Here is a 22,314-nt window from a genome sequence, read left to right on the forward strand (position 1 = left end):
ACCTGTCAGATCCCGAGCCCACGTCCTAATAAACAGCCACAGTTCTGGCAAAACCCACTGAAAACAAGGCTGAGAACTTCTGCGGGGGGTGGCGGGGAGGGAGGAAGGAAAAATTATACTTTTTAAACGAAAATTGGCTAAAATAAAAAATTTTAAAGCCTGAGAAGAGAATACATCTTTGTGTCCCCAAATGACGTATCAGGTAATTTTCTGGGAATTCTGCCTTCACGTATATTCTCCAACATGGAAAAATAAAATGTAACTTAAAACCTCCACCAGAGGAAACACCAGCCCCGCTGCGGAGGTTCCCAGCTGATGTGCTGACCGCACAGGCCTCCCTACACACCCGGGGGGGACCTGTCTTGAGGAAAAGGGTCGAGCCGTCAGCAAATCTAAAGCCGACCTAAAACGGATGGGGCGGCGAGGCCACGATCCAAGGGCAACGACAGGTTAACAAGCATCTTTGGAAAAGAGGTCTCCCTGCAATGGATCCAAGTGTTGGAACTATCCTGAAACTGAAATGTCCAACCCGTATGCCTGTATTTGTATTTCACCAGCTTTCCAAAGTTAATTATTTTGGTTTGTATAAATCTGTCTTTTATGACAAACTATCACCCCCACTAATGTAATATTCTCCATAAACTTCCAGGCTAACAAGTCAGCAACGATGGCAAATTAGGCTTAAACATGCAGTTAGAACAATGTCCTTCACGGGCCTCAGAGACTAGAAAGCAGGGCTCGTGTGCCACTGCTGTGATGACCAGTGCTGCCTGGCCAGCCACCCAGACAGGACCCGCTTCAGGGTCACACAGCCTTCGTGCAGGCAGGACTGAGGGGAGGTGTCCATGCGGCCATTAAGGCCACACAGAGGGCCAACTCCAGAATCAGGAGACCTCCTGGGGCCCCCAGTGCAGGCCCCCAGCCCAAGGACGACTATGGCAAGACAGGCTTCCTGCGGCTCAGTAACTGCAGTTAAGCATCGTGACAGAAACGCTTGCCCATTTTTATGTATGAATATTGACGATCAAAGTTATCTTTCATGTAGTAGTTTGCCACAAAAGCTAAGTACTTGTCCTCTTTAGTAAAAAATTGGCAAAACCTGACGCAAACATACAGCATATCACACAGAAATCACTCATGTGCTGTTACAAACCTGAATCCTTGTGTGCTATAGAAACAGGAGTGCCTATGAATGAAAACACACAGCATTTTCAGAAATGAAAACAGAAAACTGGGTGACTTAAGATATGAAAGTTAGAAATAAGAGAAGGGAAAATGTCAGCAGCAGGACTCCAGGAAACGTTGTGGCCTTGATGCCAGGCCTTGGACAACCTCTGAAACGTGTGTTACTTCCGTGGTGCCACTGCTTGGTCCGAATGCTGTGCCTCCAGAGTTCACATGCTGGTGTTTGGAGGTGGAGCCTTCAGAGGCGATGAGGTGCGGAGGGTGAAGCCCCATGAGGGGGTGAGCGCTTCTCTTATAAAAGAGGCCCCACGGAGCTGCTGCCCCTCCTGCACGTGAGGGCCCAGCGAGAAGGCGCATCCACGAGTGGGAGGCGGGCTCGCACCAGAAGGCGACCGTGTCGGCACCTTCACCTCGGATTCCCACCTCCAGGACCGTAAGGGTGAGTAACAGCTGCAGCGTAAGCCGCTGGGTCTCTGTTGAGACTAAGGCCACTGTTGGCCCTCGTGTTGCAGCAGGTCCCGGCTCCCAGGGCCTTGCTGCTGACTTTTAAAGACAACAAGGAAAAACACAGAGGACAGATGGCATCGCCCTGAAAGTGGGCACGAGACACGCGAGAACAGGTGAGGCTGAGCTGAATTCCCCCACGGGCGCCAGAACCCCCCACCCTTTGGAAGCTGGCCAGTGTTCACGAGGAGCCAAAGCAGAATCGGGACCAAGTGGCCCCCAAGACAGCGCCTGAGAAGGGAAGGGAAGGCCAGGTGCCAGGCCGGCACGCTCCTGCAGGGCGGCAGCGCAGCGGGAGTCCCCAGGTGGCCGGGCAGCTAAGACAGGGACCAGACAACAGTGAGGAACTAAGGTGGGTTAGCCATGTAAAGATGAAAGCAAACCGAGAGGACCCAAAGGAAACACGAGAATTTCCTGCGGATAAAACAAACGCAGGACGAAAGACTGGCCTGGGTTGGGGAAAAGGTTCCATGGATCTGTGCCCTCCGGCCAGCCCCTACCACACAGGTGGGCGAGGCCTCTCTGCAGCGGTGAGGGGCGGTCACAGTGGACGCAGGGGAGGCGCCAGGCCTAGGGCTATGTGGCCGTTCGCCTGACCCCATACCTCTGCATCTCCCACAGGGTCCCGACCCTGAAGCCCTAACGCCCCGCGCAGGGAGAGCAGGCTGGAGGTACGAGAGCCCGTGACAACAAACACGGGTCTCAGACGGGGAGGGCCCAGCCACCACTCGGACCCACAGGCCGGGACGCCAACACCCGGGAACAGGAGGGGGCCCCAGCCAGGACACTGCCCCACTGGGACGTGTGGCCCAGGGCGTCTGGGGACAGCAAAGTGTGCGCACGGAAGAGACATCGGCCAAGAGGTAATGACAACAAAGCCCCAGATGTAACAAACGCCCGGCCGCCGGCAGAGCAGGGCAGGCATGGGAAACCACTCCAGATACGGTTCCGGGACGTGTGAACATCCGAGTAAAGATAAACTTCTAAAAACACCTCCAAAGAAACACGGTCAGATGTGCCAGCAGGTGTCCGGATGCAAGAAAACAATGGTTTTTAGTCTCAAAGTATTCAAGTAAAAGAAACCAAATCTAGAATTGTCTTTCCAGCTACCACTTCATTTAAGGATGAGGCTGAAATAAGGTAATTTTCAGGCACTCGAGGTCTTGGAAAGTTTCCCTCACGGTCCTTCTCTGAAAGCGTCCAGTCTGCAGGGAGCCGTGGAGAAAACAACCCACATCTTACTGCCATTTAGGGAGCACCGTGCACATGGCACGGACAGACAGAGCACACACGCTCACGTGCTCATACGCGCCGCTGTCCCTGGGGGCCGAGCAGAGAGGGGAAAGCGGGACAAGTTTCTGTGCTGGGGACCAAGGACACGACCTGAACGAGGAAGAAGCAAGCACGCGAGCAAAGCGGAAGGCGGCACAGTCAGCAGGGGACGGCCCTGCCCCAGCTCGAGGTGGCGGGGAGAGCAAGTTCCAGGAAGCCCCGAGCAGACACGGGAGCAGACTCACCGCAGACACAGAACTGAGAAGATGCCACGGGTCCACTCTCAATTAGCACAACATCCATTAGACACAGTTCAAGTATAAAAAAGACAAAGCAAAGGAGGGAAAAAAGAAAGCAGGTTAATTTTTTACCATCAGAAGTTCACATCAAAAAATGGAAAAGAGACAAAAGAATGTTATACATGTTAAAGCTAAACAAGAAAATGAAGTCTGGAGATGACTGTAAATAGTTTTAATAACCCGCGCGGATGGAAACCAAGACGATGGCACAAATCACTCTTTGCTTCAAGAGCCTGCAAGCCCGTCGGACCCACACATCCACTCAAGAGCCGTGGGAGCGTGAACATGCGTCTCGCCCAGAAGAGGTACCGAAGATGAGGGCAGAAACTAAACAGACAACTGTTTGTTTATTAATCGGAAAATTAAAAAGAAGAATTGGAGGAAGAGAAATGAGTTTTCTGAGTTGCTTGGGGTGGTGGCTCAGCAGGAGCCCCTGAAAGTCAGAAGGTCGCTGACGCCTTTGCTGTGCGGTGGGGGCAGCAGAGAGGTGGGCCTGGCCGGACTCGCGCCCGGGGGGCCAGGCGGTGGGGGCCACAGGGAGAGGAAGGCAGGCCCTCAGCGGGCGGAGCGCAGGTGCCGCGCTGGCTGCCCCTACCGCCGCCACTGCCCACAAGCTCCACATTTTAAGCTTTTTATGTTTTAACGTTAAATATTTTAAGATCTAAAATTTCTAAGAATCTGAAACTATAATGACCTGCTTTTGTTAAAACTGTATGTCAGTAAAGCAATTATACTCCAATACAGATGTTTAAAAAAAAACCAAAACAAAAACCGTATGTCTTCCTAGCTAAGGTTAACACTTGTCTGGTAATTTTAAAGAAAACTTTTAAGTAGCCCTCATTTTTTTCACATTCTTGGCTATTTATCTTGTGAAATGTGAAACAAAGCAGAGTCAGCATGTCAAGGGGCTCTAACACGGAGCCTGGGAGTCATTAAGGAGTGGAACTCAAGCCGGGCCCCAGCGAGGGGAGCCGTGAACTTGGGACCTGGGCCGAAGCTCAGAGATTCCAGGGGCGCAGCAAGAACCGCACCTGCTCCCATCCCCGTAACGGGCCTTCTCCTCCCTCGTGACGGCCTCGGCCCTCAGGCACGTTCAGCCCAGACTGGCTTCTGCCTCTGACTCCAATTAAATTCTCTGTAGGCAAACCTCCCCCCCGTCCTCACCCTCAAAAGCCCCAACTGTTTCTACTGCCTAGCGGGACCCGAATCTGCGTGCTCCAAACTGCAATTCTTTGATCCCAAACAGACACTCCCTGCTGGACCACTGCCTCCAGGATGCCGAGGCTGACGACCACACACAGGTGGGCGACCCCCTGGCCAGGCGACCCGGCCTCAGAGTCAGCAGCCTTTCCTACAGCACAGTCAGCCACCGCAGCTGCCCTCAAGCCACACGCAGCCCCGCGACCCCGCAACCTCGTCCTCTCTGCCCTCAAAGCCTTGCGTCCGGGCCAGCCCGGCTCTGCCCGCACCCCCGGCTGCAGCTCGGCCTCCTTACCGGTCTCCCTCTCTCCGGCTTCCACAGCCAAGGCTTCCTTCTGGCTCCACAGCACGGAGTTCTCCTCCTGCAGCTCCGCCTGCCGTCGGGCCGCACACTGCAGCTGCTGCCTCAGGCCCTCCAGCTCAGCCACCAGGCCCTGCTCACTCGCCTCCTTCCGGCCCAGTGCCTCCTGCAGGCTGGCCCTCTCCTCTGTGAAGCCCTCGACGATGCCTGCGGTCCACGCGGGAGGGCGCTGTAAGGCCCCGGGGGGGGGGGGGGGGCGGGGGCGGGGCGTCCTGTTCTCCCAGGGACGGCACCGGACCACCCTCCCCGCGAGGCACAGGAGCGGCGGGCAAGACGAGGGCCCAGCGCACGCGGCCACCGTGAGCGAGCGCCAGGCACCAGGTGCGCGGGGTCGGGGCAGCGGCACAACCCCAGGAAGGTGGCTGACGCCCTTGCTGTTGAGACCCCAGCACGACGCGCATCCCCGGTAGGCAGGCCCCGCTCACCCTCCGCCGTGTGCAGCGCCAGCTCGAGCCGGGCCTTGGCCGCGCTCTCCGCGTCCAGGTGCTCCAGCAGCTCCTGGTGCTTCCGCACCACCTGCGCCGTCTCCTCGCTCTTGCAGCTGAACTCCTTCTCAAGACGAGAATGAATCTGACGTGCTTCCTCCAGCTGTGAAACGCGTTTGAAAATGGCATTTTGGACCAAAAGTAATCAAAGCTTATACTGACACCAACAGAGTTCTATTTGCATCGAATTCTGGGGAACCCATAAATATCCTGTAACAAACATCAATTTCCATGTTCAACGTTATGTCAGTTACTAAATAAGCAACAAATTTTCAAAAAAGGAAAGTTCTGCACATGGAGACACAGACAACACTGCACGGACACACCGTTTGTGACCGTCGACCCCACATGTGTCTGCGTGGAACATGGCGGGGGGGGGGTCATTTCAGAGGACACACCGACAGGAGCCTGGCACCCGGGCAGGGACAGGCCCCCTGGTGACTGCAGGTGGAGGATGGGAAAGGCTCCTGGGCCATCACCACACCGGGCAGGGCACCTGACACGACCCTCCCTCCCCAGGTCGGACACCATGGGACGCCCCCCTTCCCAGGCACAGCCCGGGGCCACAACCTCACCTTCCTCCCGAGCTCCCCTGGTGGGCATGTCCAGGCTGAAGCCCCCAGGTCACCCACAGGCTGGAGGGCCCAGATTAATCTCTGAATTCAAAACGCCTACACCCAGCTGTCCTGACCGACAACTCGGCACCTGGCCCGGGCCCCCTCAGCCTCCCCCTGCGTGTAACCAACTCTGACCCTTCCAGACCCAGCCTCTAAGGAAACCTGTTGGTTTTACCTTGAAAACAGCCCCTGGCGCTGCCCCTCCTCATGCCCTGCTGTGGGCAGCCTGCCCGAGCTCTCGGCGGCCGCTGCCCCTCGGGCAGCCCCACCACTGACCCCGACCTGAACAGGGGCTCCTCGCGCCCCTCTGGCCGCTGCCTGTGTCAACTCCCACCTCCCTCCCCTGCTTCCCCGCTTACGCACCCAGGTGCCCCTGCAGAGCACACAGTGGGGGCAGCGGGGACGCAGGGCCGTGGGCCAGGTCAGACTGCAGACTGGACGGCGTCTGTTCCGTTAACTGTGCTTGGGGACAATCCAAAGCACCTGATTATTTATCGTAAGATGCTGCCCAACTCTGTCCGGTTTCTGAGAGAAGATGGGACGAAACCAGAGGAGAAACTTCAGAGCTCGACACTGTGGCTCTACCTGCATTCGCGTCTCAATATTTCTGAGACGTGAACAGCGATGCTTCACGTGAAAATGCTTACTTTTTAACTGGGCAACTTTGGGAAAAGGCTCTCTATTGCTTTCCAAGCTTTCCTACTTAATGTCTGTGCTAATTGTCTGAAGCGTTCTAAAAGGTTAACAAATTCCCATCTTCAGTAATAATCTCTAAACGTAAGTGTATTCAAAACGGAATGAAAATGGCGTACAAGGTGCAGTAAAAGAGGCTGAACACACATGATCTAAATTAAGTGCACCGAGGTTTTACTTTTCATTCACAGCAAGCCTACTTCCCCAAGAATGTCGGCTCAGAAAAGACTCCTATTTGAGGAAAACATGTGGGCGAACCTCCCTGGGAGTAACAGGCTCAGGGCGACACCCGGCAGAGAGAGGAGAGAAAGAAGTCAGACCCGCCTGGAGAGAGGAAACCTCCGTCTCGCCCGCACGGTCTGGTGGAGGATCAGAAACCCTGACTGCCCAGCACCCGCAGGCACCTGGGGCTGCGCTGTCACTGCCAGGCAGCCTCTGTCACCCACCGGCCCCCCGCCCACTCCTTCAGCCTGTCACCCTCCTCTGCAGAGAGGCCGAGGGGCCGTGCCTCACCTGCCTGGTGGAGTCCAGGACCATCTCCAGGAGGCCGTCCACCGCCAGGCCCAGGCTCCGGTAGATCCTCCTGACGGGCCGCTCATACTCCAGCGTGCTTTCTGGGCTCATGAAGAAGCTCTCACAGACGTGACTGCTAATCTCAGCCACTGACGACGTCTCGGCGCACTCGGGCGATGCGCTGTCCAGCTCCGGCAGGGCCGCGTCGAGCCCGGGCCACACCTCGTCCAGGGCTGGGGCTACAAGCGAGCAGACACAGGAGCCATGCTGCCAGGAGGACCCCCGGTGCCCGGCCTCGGGTCTGCGGGCACAGGGCTGTCGGCGCTCACCTGCAGGCGGGCTCTCGTCCTCCAGGCAGAGCCCCACGCGCTCACCGATGCGGCTCTTCAGGGCAACGGCGGCCTTGAGCGTCTCCCCAAACAGGCCCAGCAGCCTCCTCAGGGCGTCCCGGAGAGCTCTCCTGAGAGGGGCACACACGGGCAGCGTCAGCCGAAACCCCGCCCGGCTGACCGCACGCGAGCAGCACCGTGGGCGACCTGAGTGTCCCTCTCCTGGAGGCCTGCGCCCAGCCCAGCACAGGGGCTTCATCCGGGACCCCCTCCCAGCTGCTCTGCCCGCAGCGGCGCCACCACGAGCTGCACAGACCCAGCCTGCCCCCCGCCACAGCCTCTCTGGCACTCAGGAGCAGAGCTGGGCGCCAACGTGGCCCCTGAGGCCCCACCCTCTCAGGAGACACCGGCTCAAACGCCCAGGTCACCCCTTGCCCACAGCCCACCAGCACAGGAAGGCGCCGTGTCTCCCCGTGTCTCTCTCTGGGGCCACACAAACACGGAGTTTGGGTTATTTGGTTCCCCTAGGACAGGAGTCCTGTCTCTGAGCCGCATCCTCCCAGACCAGCCCTTCCAGCTGGGGGGCATCAGCTGGGGCACGGTGACCCCACCCAGGCCGTGGCTCCGGTGCCCACGAGACGTCAGGGCTTGGCCAGCCCCATCCGCCCGCGGCTCACACCCCTCCCTCGGGCCCAGCACAGGGAAACGCCACTCAAGACACGGGAAGATCCGCCCCTCAGGAAGCTGACACCCCAGGTCATGGCCAGAGATGGTGAGAAAGGGACGCGGGGACGTGAGGGGCGGGGGCAGGCGGGGGTAGACTGCAAACGGCGGGCCCGACAGCCCCTGCTGCTGCCCAGGCCCCTCGGAGGGAGCGTGCGGGGAGGGCATAAGGACCACCCCCAGACGGGCTCGGGCAGGCGGTGTCTGCTTTGCTCTGAGAGAAAATGCCAGAAGGCACCAGCCCCCCCTCCTCCTTGGGCCCCGTCCAGGCCATACCGACCCCTGGTCCCTGAGGAGCCTCATGAACGCCAAACACTCGTGGCTGTCGGGGCATCTCACCTGCCGGGCACACCCCCCGAACGCCTCGGGGCCTTTGCTCTCTGCCAGCCCCCCGAGGGCAGGGCCAGGCCTGACACGTCCTGCCCTGCACTCCCCTCATCGAGCCGCAAGGCAGCTGGGCACAGCACACAAGGTCCTCGCAGAGATAACGAAGCCGTGAAAGCATGAACGGAGAGACGGAGCCCACGTGAGCGGCACCCGCCCTCTGCACAGCAGCCCTCCCCCCTCCTCCTCTGACCCTCAGCGCCGCATATACGGTAGGGCCGCGCTGCTGAGGACGTGGGTCCAGGGGCAGCGGGGACCCCAGACCAGCAGGACCACGAGATACCGGCAGGGACAGGCCAAGGGATGCACAAAGGGGCCCAGAGAGGTCGGCCAGTGAGCTGCACCTTCCCGGGTGATGCTGAGCCAATGGCCCCGACAGGCAAAGACGAGAGCGTCTCCTGACATCAGGCAAACACAACTGAACAGCTCACTCCAGAAGCACACGAGAAGCGGAGCTAAAACCTGCCTAGCGCCAGGTGGGAAACTATTTCCTAAATAAGACTCCCAAACAAACAAGAAAAGGGACGGGTCGGTAACTGCCTTCATAGCAGCATCAAATCTTGTAACCTGGCAAAATGAGAAGGTTTGGCAAAGCGAGGTGGTGGGTATGTGGGTGCCACGACTCAGCGCTCATCTTGAAGTTTAAGGCCCTCCTGGATGAGAGGACCATGCAGCACAGGGTCCCATCCACCAGGTGCCAACATGCACTCCAGCCCGAGAAGCAGAGGCGGCCACTGACCTCTCGCTGTGGGACAGGTCGATGTCGGACTTGAGCATTGAGATGAGAGTTGTTTCCTCCTGGTTCTCCCTTTCCCGCCTTTGCTGAAGCCTCTCCAGTTCGGAATGGCGCTCTTCTATCTCACGACTTAAGGATAAAATCTGGTCTTTTAGCTGTTGAAGAAAAATTGTTAAAGCTTTAGTTAAGACAATTTAGTTAAAACTAAGTTTCTATAAGGAACTTTCTTTATCTAACAGTAGGTCTGTGGTTTGTGGGATGGAGAAAACGGATGATGGGACACCAGCGTGGGGCCCATAAAGCACGCAAAGCACAGGCCGGAGGAAAAAGAAGGTGCAATTTTGAAACCAATTTACTGAAGAGAACAAAGGGAACAGAAAACAGTTTCAATGCTGTGCATAGCGGGAACCTGGGGAAAAAGTGTAGCTCCTATAAACCACTGGGCCATATAGGTCGCTGGTAAAATGAAAGAAAATGGAATAAGTAAACAGAGAATGGCAAGTTTCAAGATGGCAAACAATGACCAAGAAATGGACAAAAGAGACACAGAAGATGAACTGCATGCCCGGACGGCTCGAGGCTGGGGCGGCCCCAGAGGCCAGCGTGGGGCTGGCGGACGGCAGACCCTTCCCTCTGCTGGCCCCGCTCCCTCACCTGCATTCCTATCAAATCTTCCTCCACCTACAGTGGGGCTACATCCCAAGACACCCATCCTAAACTGCAAATACCATACATCGAAAATGCATTTAAGGACCTCCCTGGTGGCACAGTGGTTAAGAATCCGCCTGCCAATGCAGGAGACACGGATTTGAGCCCTGGTCCGGGAAGATCCCACATGCCGCAGAGCGGCTGGGCCCATGCGCCACAGCTACTGAGCCTGCGCTCTAGAGCCCGTGAGCCACAACTACTGAGCCCGCATGCCACAACTACTGAAGCCCGTGTGCCTACAGCCCGCACTCCACAACAAAAGAAGCCGCTGCAATGAGAAGCCTATGCACTGCAACAAGAGTAGCCCCCACTCACCGCAACTAGAGAAAGCCCACGCAGAGCAATGAAAACCCAACGCAGCCAAAAATAAATAATTAATTTTTTAAAAAAGGAAATGCATTTAATACACCTGTGAATGAAAAGGGTCACCTGCCATATCAGTAAACAAAGGATGTTGCAGCCATCAAGCCACCAGAGCCGCCCAGACAGTGAGCTCTGAGTGGGCTCAGGATGGGAAAGCACAGGATACTGGCCCCAGGTAGAGGAGGTACAGATCAAAAAAATGATTTCAGTGAGCCCAGACTTTGCTTCTTCCCCTATATAGAAAAGCGCTAAATTCATTAACTTGAGATGCCTGGTTTCTTTAATTAACAGTAATCTTTTGAAAAGGAAAAGCAGAGTGGCTGGCTGTCTTGGTCAAGAATGGCTGTCAGCGCATCACTCGTTCACCTTTCTGGTCGTGTGGTGGATGGGGAGCTGTGGCTGCCCTGCCCAGCATCACAGGAGAGAACTGGACCACATATCACTAGCCCAGGGAAAGATAAAAATTCAACATTCAAAGTACTGTTTCTATTGAATGTACACTGCTTTCACACCATCGTAAGTCAAAAAATCCTTCCTAAGTCAAACGACTGTAAGTCAGGGACAGTCTGTACTCAATAAGGTAATAGAGTTAATTCATCAATGAAGAACATTTGTTCATCAAAAGATGACAAAAGGGAAGAAAAACCCCACAAATTAGAAGAAATCCAGAAATATAAAAAAAAACTTCCCTAAATCAGTAAGAAAAAGACGAACAACTGTTTTAAATAGAAAAATGGCCAAAGATACAAAAAGGTATTCCACAGAAAGGGAAACACAAATGGATCACAAACATAGTAACAGAGGCGCATCTCATCAGCAAATTAAGACCACCAAGAGACAGCACTTCGTTGCCACAAAATTGGCAAAAATTAAAAAGCAAGAACATTCCAGGAGAGGATGTGGAGTAACAGGAGCTCGAGTGCACGACTGGTGGAACCACCCAGAAACAGCCTTGGGGTTACCCAGCAGGGGCAGAACCCCACAACCTGGACACCCACTTCTGGGTTTAAGAAGTTCCTGCACATCTGGAGTAAGAGGTGTGTGTAGGAAACTCAGGGCAGCTTTATTCATAATGGCAGAAAGACAGAAACAGGCCCAAGTCCACCGATGAGCACACACGCAACGGATGCCATTCGGCAGCTTGGGTGGCAGGTACGGCCCCCCCAGCGCCGTCTGTGAACCTCCAGTCAACACGGAACAAGGGAGGCCAGCACACATCCCCTTGTGAAGGCCGGAAAGGGCTGAGGCTCAACAGCAGAGTGTCCAGGAATAAACACATCAGTGAGCAAGAAACCTGCAACGATCAGAAGGGTGGTTGCCTCGGCGGGGAGCAGGGGGCAGGGGGGTCTCCTGAGGTGCTTCACGTGGGTGGTGGGACACCACCCTTACTCCACAGTATTACTTTAACCGAACATGTACATTTTAAGGACACCTGTAAGATAATTTCACAGTGGAAACAGCTTCCCGCAGAGTCTGGTTTCCTGAAGGGTCGCGCGCCCTGCTCCGACCGGGGAGCCTCTGGGCAGCGGACGCACAGCCCGGCCCACCGGCCCAGGGGAGCCTCCTGCTGCCCGCCTCCACGCGCCCGCACGAGGGCCTCCCCCACTCCTGGCGCCTCTCAGTCTTTCCTCCCCACCTTCTCTCACACTCCTGCCATCAAGCAACCATCCCCCCTTTTTAAAGGTAAATCGCTATGTATGTTTTACAATTTCTCTCCTAATTCAGAATTTAACATTTCTTTTTAACTGTAGTAATACTTTTATTAGGACTGATATTGTTTCTGGTCCTTGAGGTATAAAATCGCAGAGGCTCTGAATGGTATATTCTGTACAAACTTTTAGTATTTTGTACAGAATGAGCTGTTTTAACAATGCATGTCATGTACCAGCAGAAATGCCTGGTATACTGAAGAACAAGCTTAAGAAACACTTCGAGAGGCTCGTTCTTCCTCATGGAGCCCCCTCCTGCCTAAGCCCTGGTGCCGTCCTTGCTCCCCTGCACGTGCCCCCCATCCTCCTGCCTTCTCGTGGCTGGGCTCCCAGCACAAGAGGGGCCTCTGCAGCCAGGAACATGCCCCTTGACGGGCAGCTAATGACTGACCTCCACAGATACATGCTGCCCTGAATCTGGCTGGGAATGACTTTGACATCTTTGGTACCAAATTAAGTCAGACACACCCATGTGCAGTGTTTACAGTCAGAAGGCCTGGCCCCACCACTTGGCAGCCACGGACTTTGAGCAAATTAACGGAGCCTCTCCTAGGCCTCAGTGTCCTGAGAGGGAGAGAGCTGCACAGAAATGAGAAAATTCTACATCTAACGTGCTTAGCGCGGTGCCTGCACATACTCATAAGAAAACTGTGCCTCCAGTGTGTGAATAGGTTCAAATCCAGTGACCCTGTATGATGATAAAGTCAAAGAAAGCAGCAGTACTGTTATGACTCTGAAAGATCACACAGTGGGACTATCTCTAAAAATAGTATAAATACACATCCGTATTTTCAATAATAATAATGAAAAAAACCCAATTCAAAAACTGTCAAGGACCTCAGCCATAAAAAAGAATGAAATAATGCCATTTGCAGCAACATGGATGGACCTAGAGAGTATTATGCTTAGTGAAATAAGTCAGACAGAGAGAAAAATACTGTATGATCTCACTTATATGTGGAATCTAAGAAAATGATACAAATGAACTTATTTACAAAACAGAAATAGACTCTCAGACACGGAGATATATTAGGAGTTTGGGATTAATATGTAGACACCACTGTACATAAGATAGATAACCAAAAAGGACCTACTGTATAGCACAGAAAACTACATTCAATATCTTGTAATAACCTCTAAGTGAAAAGACTCTGAAAAAGTATATATATACACTTTATATATATATACACACACACACACGTATATACACATATATGTATATAACTGAGTTACTTTGCTATACAGTTGAAACTAACACAACATTGTAAATTAACTGTACTTCAATAAAAAAAAACTGTCAAGGACCTGAACAGACAAAAATGGCCAATAAACCCATGAAAAGATGTCCAACACCACCAGTGATTAGGGAAATGCAAATAGAAACAAGGTATCACCTCATATCCATTACAATGGCTATTATTTTAAAAAATGAAAAACAACAAGTGTTGACAAGAATGCGGAAAAATTGCAACATTTGTGCACTGTTGGTGGAAATGCACAATGCCACAGCTGCTGTGGAAAACAGTTTAGCAGCTCCTCAAAAAGTTAAACACAGAATTATCATATGACCCAGCAACTTTGTTCTTAGATATATACCCCAAAACTCAAAAGCAGGGGCTGAAGCAAATACTTGCATCGCAGTGTCCACAGCAGCATTATACGCACAACAGCCAAAGGGAGAGACGACCATGAACAGATGGCCACCAACAGATGAACAGATAAACAAAATATGGTGCCTATATACAGTGGAATAATATTAGTCGGCCACAAAAAGCCATGAATGTTGATACACGCACAACGTGGATGGACCTTGAGGACATTATGCTAAGTGAGATGAGCCAAACACGAAAGAACATATATTGTGTGATTCCTCTGAAAGGAGATCCCTCGAGGAGTCAGATTCACAAAGGCAGAAGTACAGTGGTGGGTACCAGGGAAGGATGGAGGGGGATGGGAGTTATTATGTTTTTAATTAATTAATTGATTAGTTTATTTTTGGCTGCACTGCGTGCGGGCTTTCTCTAAGTTGCGGCAAGGTGTGGTGCACGGGCTTCTCATTGTGGTGGCTTCTCTTGTTGCGGAGCACAAGCTCTAGGCGTGTGGGCTTCAGCAGTTGTGGTACACGGGCTCAGCAGTTGTGGCTCGCAGGCTCTAGAGTGCAGGCTCGGTAGTTGTAGCACACAGGCATAGGTGCTCCACGGCATGTGGAATCTTCCCAGACCAGGGCTCGAACCCGTGTCCCCTGCATTGGCAGGCAGATTCTTAACCACTATGCCACCAGAGAAGCCCAGGAATTATTTTTAATGAGGGCAGAGCTTCTACTTGGGATGATGAACAAGTTCTGGAAATGGAGAGCAGCGATACTTGCACAATACTGTGAATGTGGTCAATGTCACTAAACTGTACACTTAAAATGGCTGAAATGGTAAATACTACGTTATGCACATTTTACCACACACAAAGAAGAATTCACAAAGAAAAGATGCATCCCACATACCTGCAGAATTTGGTTATTCTTCTCCCGAAGCTGCAGAGACAGAGACTCTTTCTCTTTTTGGTAAAGAGACTGTGCCTGCTCTCGCTCAAGTTTATGTATCGCCTCTTTTTCATGCAAAGCAGCTTTCTTTTCACTTTCAAATTCACCCTGTACAAAAGTACATTATTAACAACAACAAAAAATGTCATTAAGCTATAAAATTATAAGGATAATTTCTCCATTTCTCTGCTGTTCACTAGAATTTAGTTCATTCAACAAATATTCATTGATTCCGTATTCTGTGCCAAGAACAATGACCAAAAAGGCCAAGGCCACTATCCCCAGTGAACATGCGTTCAAACGTGCTTATCATATAGAATACAAAAGAAACAACCTGCTACCTTTCCCAATGGTCACGTTAAGAAATTCTCCATCATCAGGGTATCATGACCATCAAAATCCAAGATATTTAGAAACCTAACTTTCTCTGGTTTTAAAAAATAAACACTGTTTCTTCTTAAATAATAAAACATATTTTTTAATAATGTTCACCTAATGAATTAAAATACATTAATGAAATAAGCTTTTTTTTTTTTAACTACAGAGATAGCCCTTCCAGAATGACAGAATAAGGACCTCCAAAATCCACTCCTCTGCAGGAGCACTGAGAACACTGGCAAAAACTGTCAAAATGAACTTTTTCATAGCTCTGGAAATTAAAGTGTTTATTAAAAACAAAGGCTGAGTCGCCATCAGAGCAGGAAGCTTTGAGTGTTTGAACCTGCCCTAATCCCATCACTCCAGTCTCTGGGATAGCCTTGAAAATGCAGCCCAGGGAATTCCCTGGTGGTCCAGTGGTTAAGACCATTTCAAGCTTTCACTGCTGTGGGCCCTGGGGTTCAGCCAGGGTTCAATCTCTGATCGGGGAACCCGCCAAAACAAAAAGAAAGAAAATGCAGCCCAGCAACCATGGGGGGAGCAGGAGAAGAATGGGTTGCACCAAAGCACCACCACCAACTGTCACTAACTGACCTGTCTGGCAGCTCACTGAAGAGCTCCATTCTCAAAGCTGGTTTTTTATTGGCTCTGATTCACAGCTCACCTCAACAATCCTGTGCCCAAGCCATTTGGCAAAAACAATTAGCAGCAACTGTTTAACATCTCAGCGGCCTGAGGCAGTGATAACAATTGGAGCTAATAAGAGGCTGATCAAAAAAAAGGAAGTGAAAGCTAAGGCAGAGATGTATACTGCCTGCCACAGCATTAAAGGCATGCCCCAACCAGAGCCCCACAATAAAGAGATAAAATTATAAAATGAAACCCAATAGATATTCTGGAGCTGAAAAGCACAATTACTGAAATAAAAGTTTCACTAGAGGGACTCAACAGCAGATTCAAGTGGGTAGAAGAATCAGCAAACATGAAGACAGGTCAAATGAGATTATTCATTATGGGGAACAAAAAGGAAAAAAAAAGAAAAAAGAAATAAAGTAAGTAGGCTCACAGGCCTTTAGGACATCCTCAAAGACCAACATACACATCATGAGAGTCCCAGAGGAAAGGACAAAGGGAACAGGGCAAAAGAATACTTGAAGATAATATGCCTAAAAACTTTGCAAATTTGATGAAAAATATTAATCTATACATAGAAGAAGCTCAATGAACTCCAAGTAGGATAAACTCAGAGATCCACACCTGGACACATCATAATCAAACTGCTGAGAGACAAAGAAAATCTAGAAAGCAGTGAAAAGCAAGTAATTTATTTTGTCTTTTATGTTTATGTGTATAGTTTGTAATTCTTTTTTCTATGTGATTTAGAAGACAAATGCATAAAGAACGAGCATAAAGTGTACACAGATGCTCTTTGTATGACAATATTAGCACAAAGGAGGAAGGAAGGAAGGAATGAAGCTATATCAAAGAACAATTTTGTGAACTATTAAAATTAAGTTGGTATTAATCTGAACCATATTGTTATAAAATGTTCAATGTAATGCCCAGGGCAGGCACTAAAAAAATTAAAAGCAAACAAAAAAACAAAACAAACCCCAAAAAAATATAGAAAAATAAACATCAAGGAAATCAAAAGAAAAGGCGGCAGTAATGGAGATTTAGAGGAACAAAAGAGACAGAAGATATATAGAAAGCAAACAGCAAGTACTGACACACCCTATAACATATATGAACCTAGAAAACATTATTCTAAGTGAAAGAAGCCAAACACAAAAGGCCACATTTTGCATGATTCGATTTCTAAAAAATGTTCAGAAAAGGCAACTCCACAGAAGCAGAGAGTAGATCAGGGGTTGCCAGGGGCTGGGGGAGGGAAGAGACTGCTAACGGGTGGGGGGTTTCTTTTGTGGTGATGTAAATGTTCTGGAATTAGACAGCAATAAGAGTTGTACAACTTTGTGAATATACTGCAGACCACCGAACTGTATATTTCAAAAAGAGTGATTTTTATGATATGTGCGTTATATCTCAATAAAGTTGTAATTAAAAACAAAACAAAACCACACTAAAAATCATTGTGAGAAGTAATGCTGAATGCTCACTCATCCCGTGCAGACACCCTTCCGTGGCAACAGGCCCCTTGAAGCAAGAAAAGGCTTGACGTGGCTGCTGCTGAGTCACCAAAGCAAGGCCATGAGCAGGGCTCAGATTTTCCCAGGCTTAAATACAGCCGGCTCTTTACCATGGGGTTGGACAGTGTGGGTCCACTTACCCCCGGATTGTTTGTTTCGGGCCGTGCTGAGCAGCATGGGGCATCTTACCTCCCTGACCAGGGATCGAACCCAGGCCCCCTGCACTGGGAGCGAGGAGCCTTAGCCACTGGACCGCAGGGAAGCCCCATGGATTTTGTTTCAATGGTGAACACTAGAGCACCACACGATCCGTGGTTGGTTGAGTGTGCAGATGCACAGTAACGGCGGATACGGAGGAGCCACGTGTACCGAGGGCCAGCTATCAATCACACGCAGATTCTCAACTGTGCAGAGGGCCGGCACGCTTAATTCCGTGTTGGTTAAGGGTCAACTATTTGATGACAATTTCTTAAAAGAAAAGGAATGCTAACTAGTCAACTTAAACATAAAAATGAAGGACAAAAAGTTGCCTTGAAAAATCTCAGTTACTAAGACAATGAATATGTTTTAATTTTGCATATCAAAATTAATTTAGAATAAATTTTTCTTATTTACTTTGCAGGTGAGAAAGGATAGCAATGAAATAGATCACCCTTAAGCCCAGTACCTTTAACTGTGTGATGTGCTGCTCCAGCAGCGCCTCCGACCGACACTTCAGCAGCTCAATCTCCTCCCGACAGCAGAGCTGCTGCTTCTCCTCCTCTTCCAGCTCCGCAGGAACCGCAGCGCCCTGCTTGAGTAGGGAGGAAGGTCAACACTGGGCCTTGCCCATGTGCGTGGATCTGTGGTGAGGCTGGAGCTCAGCTTATTCCACATATTTCCACGTGACGACACGCAGCAGTCAGGTTATAGCTCACAGAAAACGTCAAGTCACTCTTTGTGGGCTCTGGATTCTCACCTCAGTCACAAGCATCAGTAAATGGGGTTTGCACAGCACAACACTGAAACTATACTTTGAAGTTCTAGAGACCATTTCTGAATTAACACAGAACATTTTTATAAACTTCCTCTCCTGGAATAGGTTTAATTCAATCCTTTAAAAGGAAGAATCAAGTGCAATTTCAAGTTGGGACATGTGGCAGTTTCCAAAGCCCTTTAACTGTCTCATCTGCACCACAAAACCACTTCATGGGAGGGACGGGGTTCACCCAGATGGTTCACAGCCAGGAAGGAAGCTGCAGCCTTGACAGTAACCAGATTTGACCACGGATGCTGGCTCTGTGTGTGCCAACCACAAAATGCTAGTGAACAAGAACAAAACCCCGAATGCCAACGGGCACCACAGACCAGCAGGGCAAGGCCAAGGGAGAGGAGGACAAGCCACACTCCCTTTCCCCAAAAACAGACTCCAGGACACTGAAGGACGCTGGGAAAAATAAGAAAACATCAGCACCCAAGAAGAGGCAAATCCCGCAAAAGCACATGATAAACAGGACCCCGCGCGTGGACCGCTCTTCGGGTGCCCGCCCGCCCGCCCGGCACAGGCATCTGCGCCCCTCCCCCTCAGCACCTTCGGCAAACAGGTCCTGAGGGCGGACCCCGCGCGCTCGCTGGCCTGTTAAACGCTCTGGTTGACAGGTCGAAGCGTAAGCACCTGCTTCTTGAAAAACTTGTGCCACAGATCACATTCTTCAAGCAAAAGTCCTTCACGGAAGCCAAATGTATACAAACAGATAAAAGTGAACTTCTGTTTGGGGTCAGGGTCAGAGTCCAAGAGCACCCCACACCCCGGCGTGCCTGGAGTCCCGGGGCCTGCAGGCTGCACTGTGCACGTGAGAGCCCGGGCCCGGGGGCTCAGGCTGATCTTTCTGGCCACAGGGTCCTTCCAGGCCTTGGAGTCACTGCCCACAAACAGAGAGGGCGGAGGGTGGGTGCCGTACGGAGCTGTGGCTGGGAAGGAAGAACCAGCCCACCAAAGCCAAGCGCCTGGGTCGTCTGCCCCGCTGAGGCCCCGCGGGCCCCAGCACAGAGCGGCCTTTGCTACAGGAGCGGGAGGCACGCACAGGACTTGTTCCCCAACCTCCACTGCCTCAGGAGGGGTTTCCAGGCAGCTGGCAGAGACACGCCAGGTCCAGCAAGACGTCCCAAACGCAGTCAGGAGCAGCGGACACACAGCACCCCTGCCAGGCGCCCTGTGGGTGGGGGAAATCACCCTAACCTGACACCTGCGAGGGGCAGTGGGGACACCGCGACCTGCTCTGCCCAGCGTGCCCCCAGGTCTGGAGCAGGACAGTCAGGGGAGGCCACAGACGTCACTGCGCATTCAGCCCCGCGACCTGGACGCCTCAGCACCCCCAGGCTGGCTGCGTGACCTCGGCCCCCGTGACCTGACCGGACAGGCTCAGAGGGGGTTTACTTGTGCCACTCCCTGCATCCCCTCAAGACCTCCTTACACACAATCGTTCTATTTCCAGCCTGACTAAACTCTCTTTAATCTGTTCCAAATGGTAAAGTCAATATAAGCAAAAGATGTTTTTGAAAAGTTATTCTCGGGCTTCCCTGGTGGCGCAGTGGTTGAGAGTCCGCCTGCCGATGCAGGGGACGCGGGTTCGTGCCCCGGTCCAGGAGGATCCCACATGCCGCGGAGCGGCTGGGCCCATGAGCCATGGCCACTGAGCTTGTGCGTCCGGAGCCTGTGCTCCGCAACAGCAGTGAGAGGCCCACGTACCACATTAAAAAAAAAAAGTTATTCTCGAGTTTTTCTAAAAATCCACAGAATTACGTGGGAAGTGTCATATATACTTTAATCATTAAAAAAAAATGGATACACTTAAAGAAGAAAAACATAAGTAGTTCTGCACAAAGAATACCAACATAGTATTAAGAATAAATTCAACTGATAATGAATTAAAGACATTCAAACTATATCTAAAATAACCAGAGGTTCTCTTAATATTTTTTAAAAATCATACGAACAGATTTTTTTTTTCCCCAAGAAAAGATGACACTGCCTGAGCGAGCAATCAACAGTGGTCACACGACGGTTAACTCCTGCTTTCCTTCCACTGCTTAGTGTTACCAATATAAGGGTGATTTCTTTGCATGACACTTATCTCTAAGAAAAGGAAATCAGGCTTATGTTTTCAGAGAACTTTTCTCACAACCAAACTCCAAAGGGAAGTAACCTGAAAAATAATCCAATCGCTTCGCAAGCGCTGGGTAAACAACTCTTCTGAAAAATGACACTGCTTTTCAAACAGGTGCAGAGATATTTGTGGCGCAGATAAAACCCCTTCACAGAGGAAGAACACCACGTCCCTGCTATTTTGGGGACAATGGCCACAGCATCCCAGGAGACACCCAGCAAGGCTTTATGGAATATCTGTCTGTGAGGACAGCCTGAGGGAAGACGGCAGGAAGAAGAGGCCACCACCTGGAACTATTCTCACCAAGCCATGGACCTGAATCCCATCCCGTGTGTTGACTGCTGACACGTTCACAGGCAATATGGGGGAAATGTTAGCCAACGTCACAGGAAGCAGTAAAAACAGATTCAGCACAGCTCAGGTCCTATGTGGATCCCAATTTGACCAGCCACAGGAAGAGACTGGAACTTAGGCTGGATATGTGATGAAATTAAGGGATTACTGTTAATTCTGCAGGTTAGCATGGAGCATGTTATGGTATATTGGGGCGGCTAATGCACTGAGACTGGCGTGTACCCACGGGCAGTCAGATTCTGAACTGTTCTCTGTTTCTGTGTATGTTGAAATTTTCTCCAATAAAAAATTAAAATAAAATAGGGGAAGAAACTGCATATCCCACCTTCCCACAAACTCTGATGTTTTCTCCTGTGAAATGAGCTGGACAAAAAAGGTCACTTAAACAGTATCTAATACTCACATCCTGAGTAGCAAAGTAAAAGAATGACATACTTGAACGAACAAATAGAAAAATACTTCCCAAATGATCTCAGCGCTCTAAAGAGTCAACACGGAAGTACAAAAATGCCGAGCCGAAGAGCAGGACGCGTGTCACAACCAGGTAACAGAACCATCAGAGTGAACAAACAGGATCCAACAAAGCTTCTTTGGAGAGAGGATTGTAAGCCAATAAATACCAGGGAAGGCCAGCGGCAGAGTCTGACTCTTCAGAGGATTAGAGAAATGAAACTCAGACACCTCCACAGGTCAGCAGGTCTCAGGGCAGCGCCCCAGAGGAGGACGTTGCTCACGAGGGCACGAGAGCAACTGGGCTGCAGCCAGGACCACCGTCTCCTCCACGGTGCCTGCAGCCAGCACCATGCCGGCAGCCACTTGACCCCTCGTAATGGCCCCTGAGGACTGAGCTCGAGGGGCTGGGGCGCTGAGGACACTGCAGGGACAGAAAGCGGGCTGCGGGGGTGAGGGTGACCTCAGGCGGCCTCGGCCTGCAGCAGCTTGAAGCAGGATTTCAGCTCCCGACCAGAGATTGAGGTTGGGCAGTGGCAGTGAGAGCGCTGAACCCTGGCCACTGGACCACCAGGGACCAGCAGCCAGGGACAAGGCCCTGGCCCGTCAGCTATGAAAAAATGAGTTTCCGCAGAGAGACGGAAAGTAGTGAAGCAAGTAAAGTGTTTTTTAGAAGGAAAAAGAGTACAGCAGACACACGGGCAGGCTCAGAGAGAGCGTCACGCCCTCATGGCAGTTTGAATCACTTTCGTGGGCATTTCTTCCCGGTTTCCTTTGACCAACCATCCTGCTCTGCCTGGTTCTGAGTCCGTATTTGGTGTATCTCAAGGTCCTCCCATGCGTGCGTACACATCTCTTAGCCAAGATGGATTCCAGCGAAGAGGCCTATCTGGGTAGTTGGCATCACTTACTATGAGGTGGCGCCCCTTCCTTTTGGACCTCCAAGGAGCCCTTCTGCGCATGTGTAGTCGGGAGGGTCTCCTTGACTTCGAGAATGAGGAAAATGAGGAATATATGATCTCTTATCTTCTGTCTGGGCAGGGCCCAGCCTCCTCCATTACCCTGCTTTTATGGAGCTTCTGTCCACAGGGGAGAAACTGTTCAGCCTGGGCCCATCTATCTCCTGCCTCAAGGGAAAACTGAGGGGATGCTGAGGAGACACTGAGGGGACGTGGGGGCTGAGGGGATGCTGAGGGGACACTGAGGGGACATGGGGGCT

General features: G+C 51.3%; 1 protein-coding gene across 8 annotated transcripts in view; it reads right to left on the bottom strand.

Annotated features, from left to right (window-relative positions):
• Positions 1-22,314, bottom strand: part of PCNT (pericentrin) — a 97,526-nt gene that overhangs the window by 45,228 nt on the left and 29,984 nt on the right. For 7 of the 8 annotated variants that reach the window (XM_027127691.1, XM_027127480.1, XM_027127391.1 and 4 more), the window contains 7 exons: positions 17,813-17,938; positions 14,579-14,725; positions 9,305-9,456; positions 7,459-7,589; positions 7,130-7,368; positions 5,247-5,409; positions 4,756-4,968 (listed from right to left, as the gene is read on the bottom strand). In XM_027127691.1, coding sequence (XP_026983492.1) covers positions 4,756-4,968; positions 5,247-5,409; positions 7,130-7,368; positions 7,459-7,589; positions 9,305-9,456; positions 14,579-14,725; positions 17,813-17,938 — 1,171 coding nt within the window. The remainder of the gene's footprint in view (positions 1-4,755; positions 4,969-5,246; positions 5,410-7,129; positions 7,369-7,458; positions 7,590-9,304; positions 9,457-14,578; positions 14,726-17,812; positions 17,939-22,314) is intronic. The other variant, XM_027127302.1, reaches the window with a different exon arrangement.

The sequence above is a fragment of the Aethalodelphis obliquidens genome, unplaced genomic scaffold (genome assembly GCF_003676395.1).
Source record: "Aethalodelphis obliquidens isolate GAN/ISIS:26980383/991018 unplaced genomic scaffold, ASM367639v1 scaffold1, whole genome shotgun sequence".
NCBI lineage: Eukaryota > Metazoa > Chordata > Mammalia > Artiodactyla > Delphinidae > Aethalodelphis > Aethalodelphis obliquidens.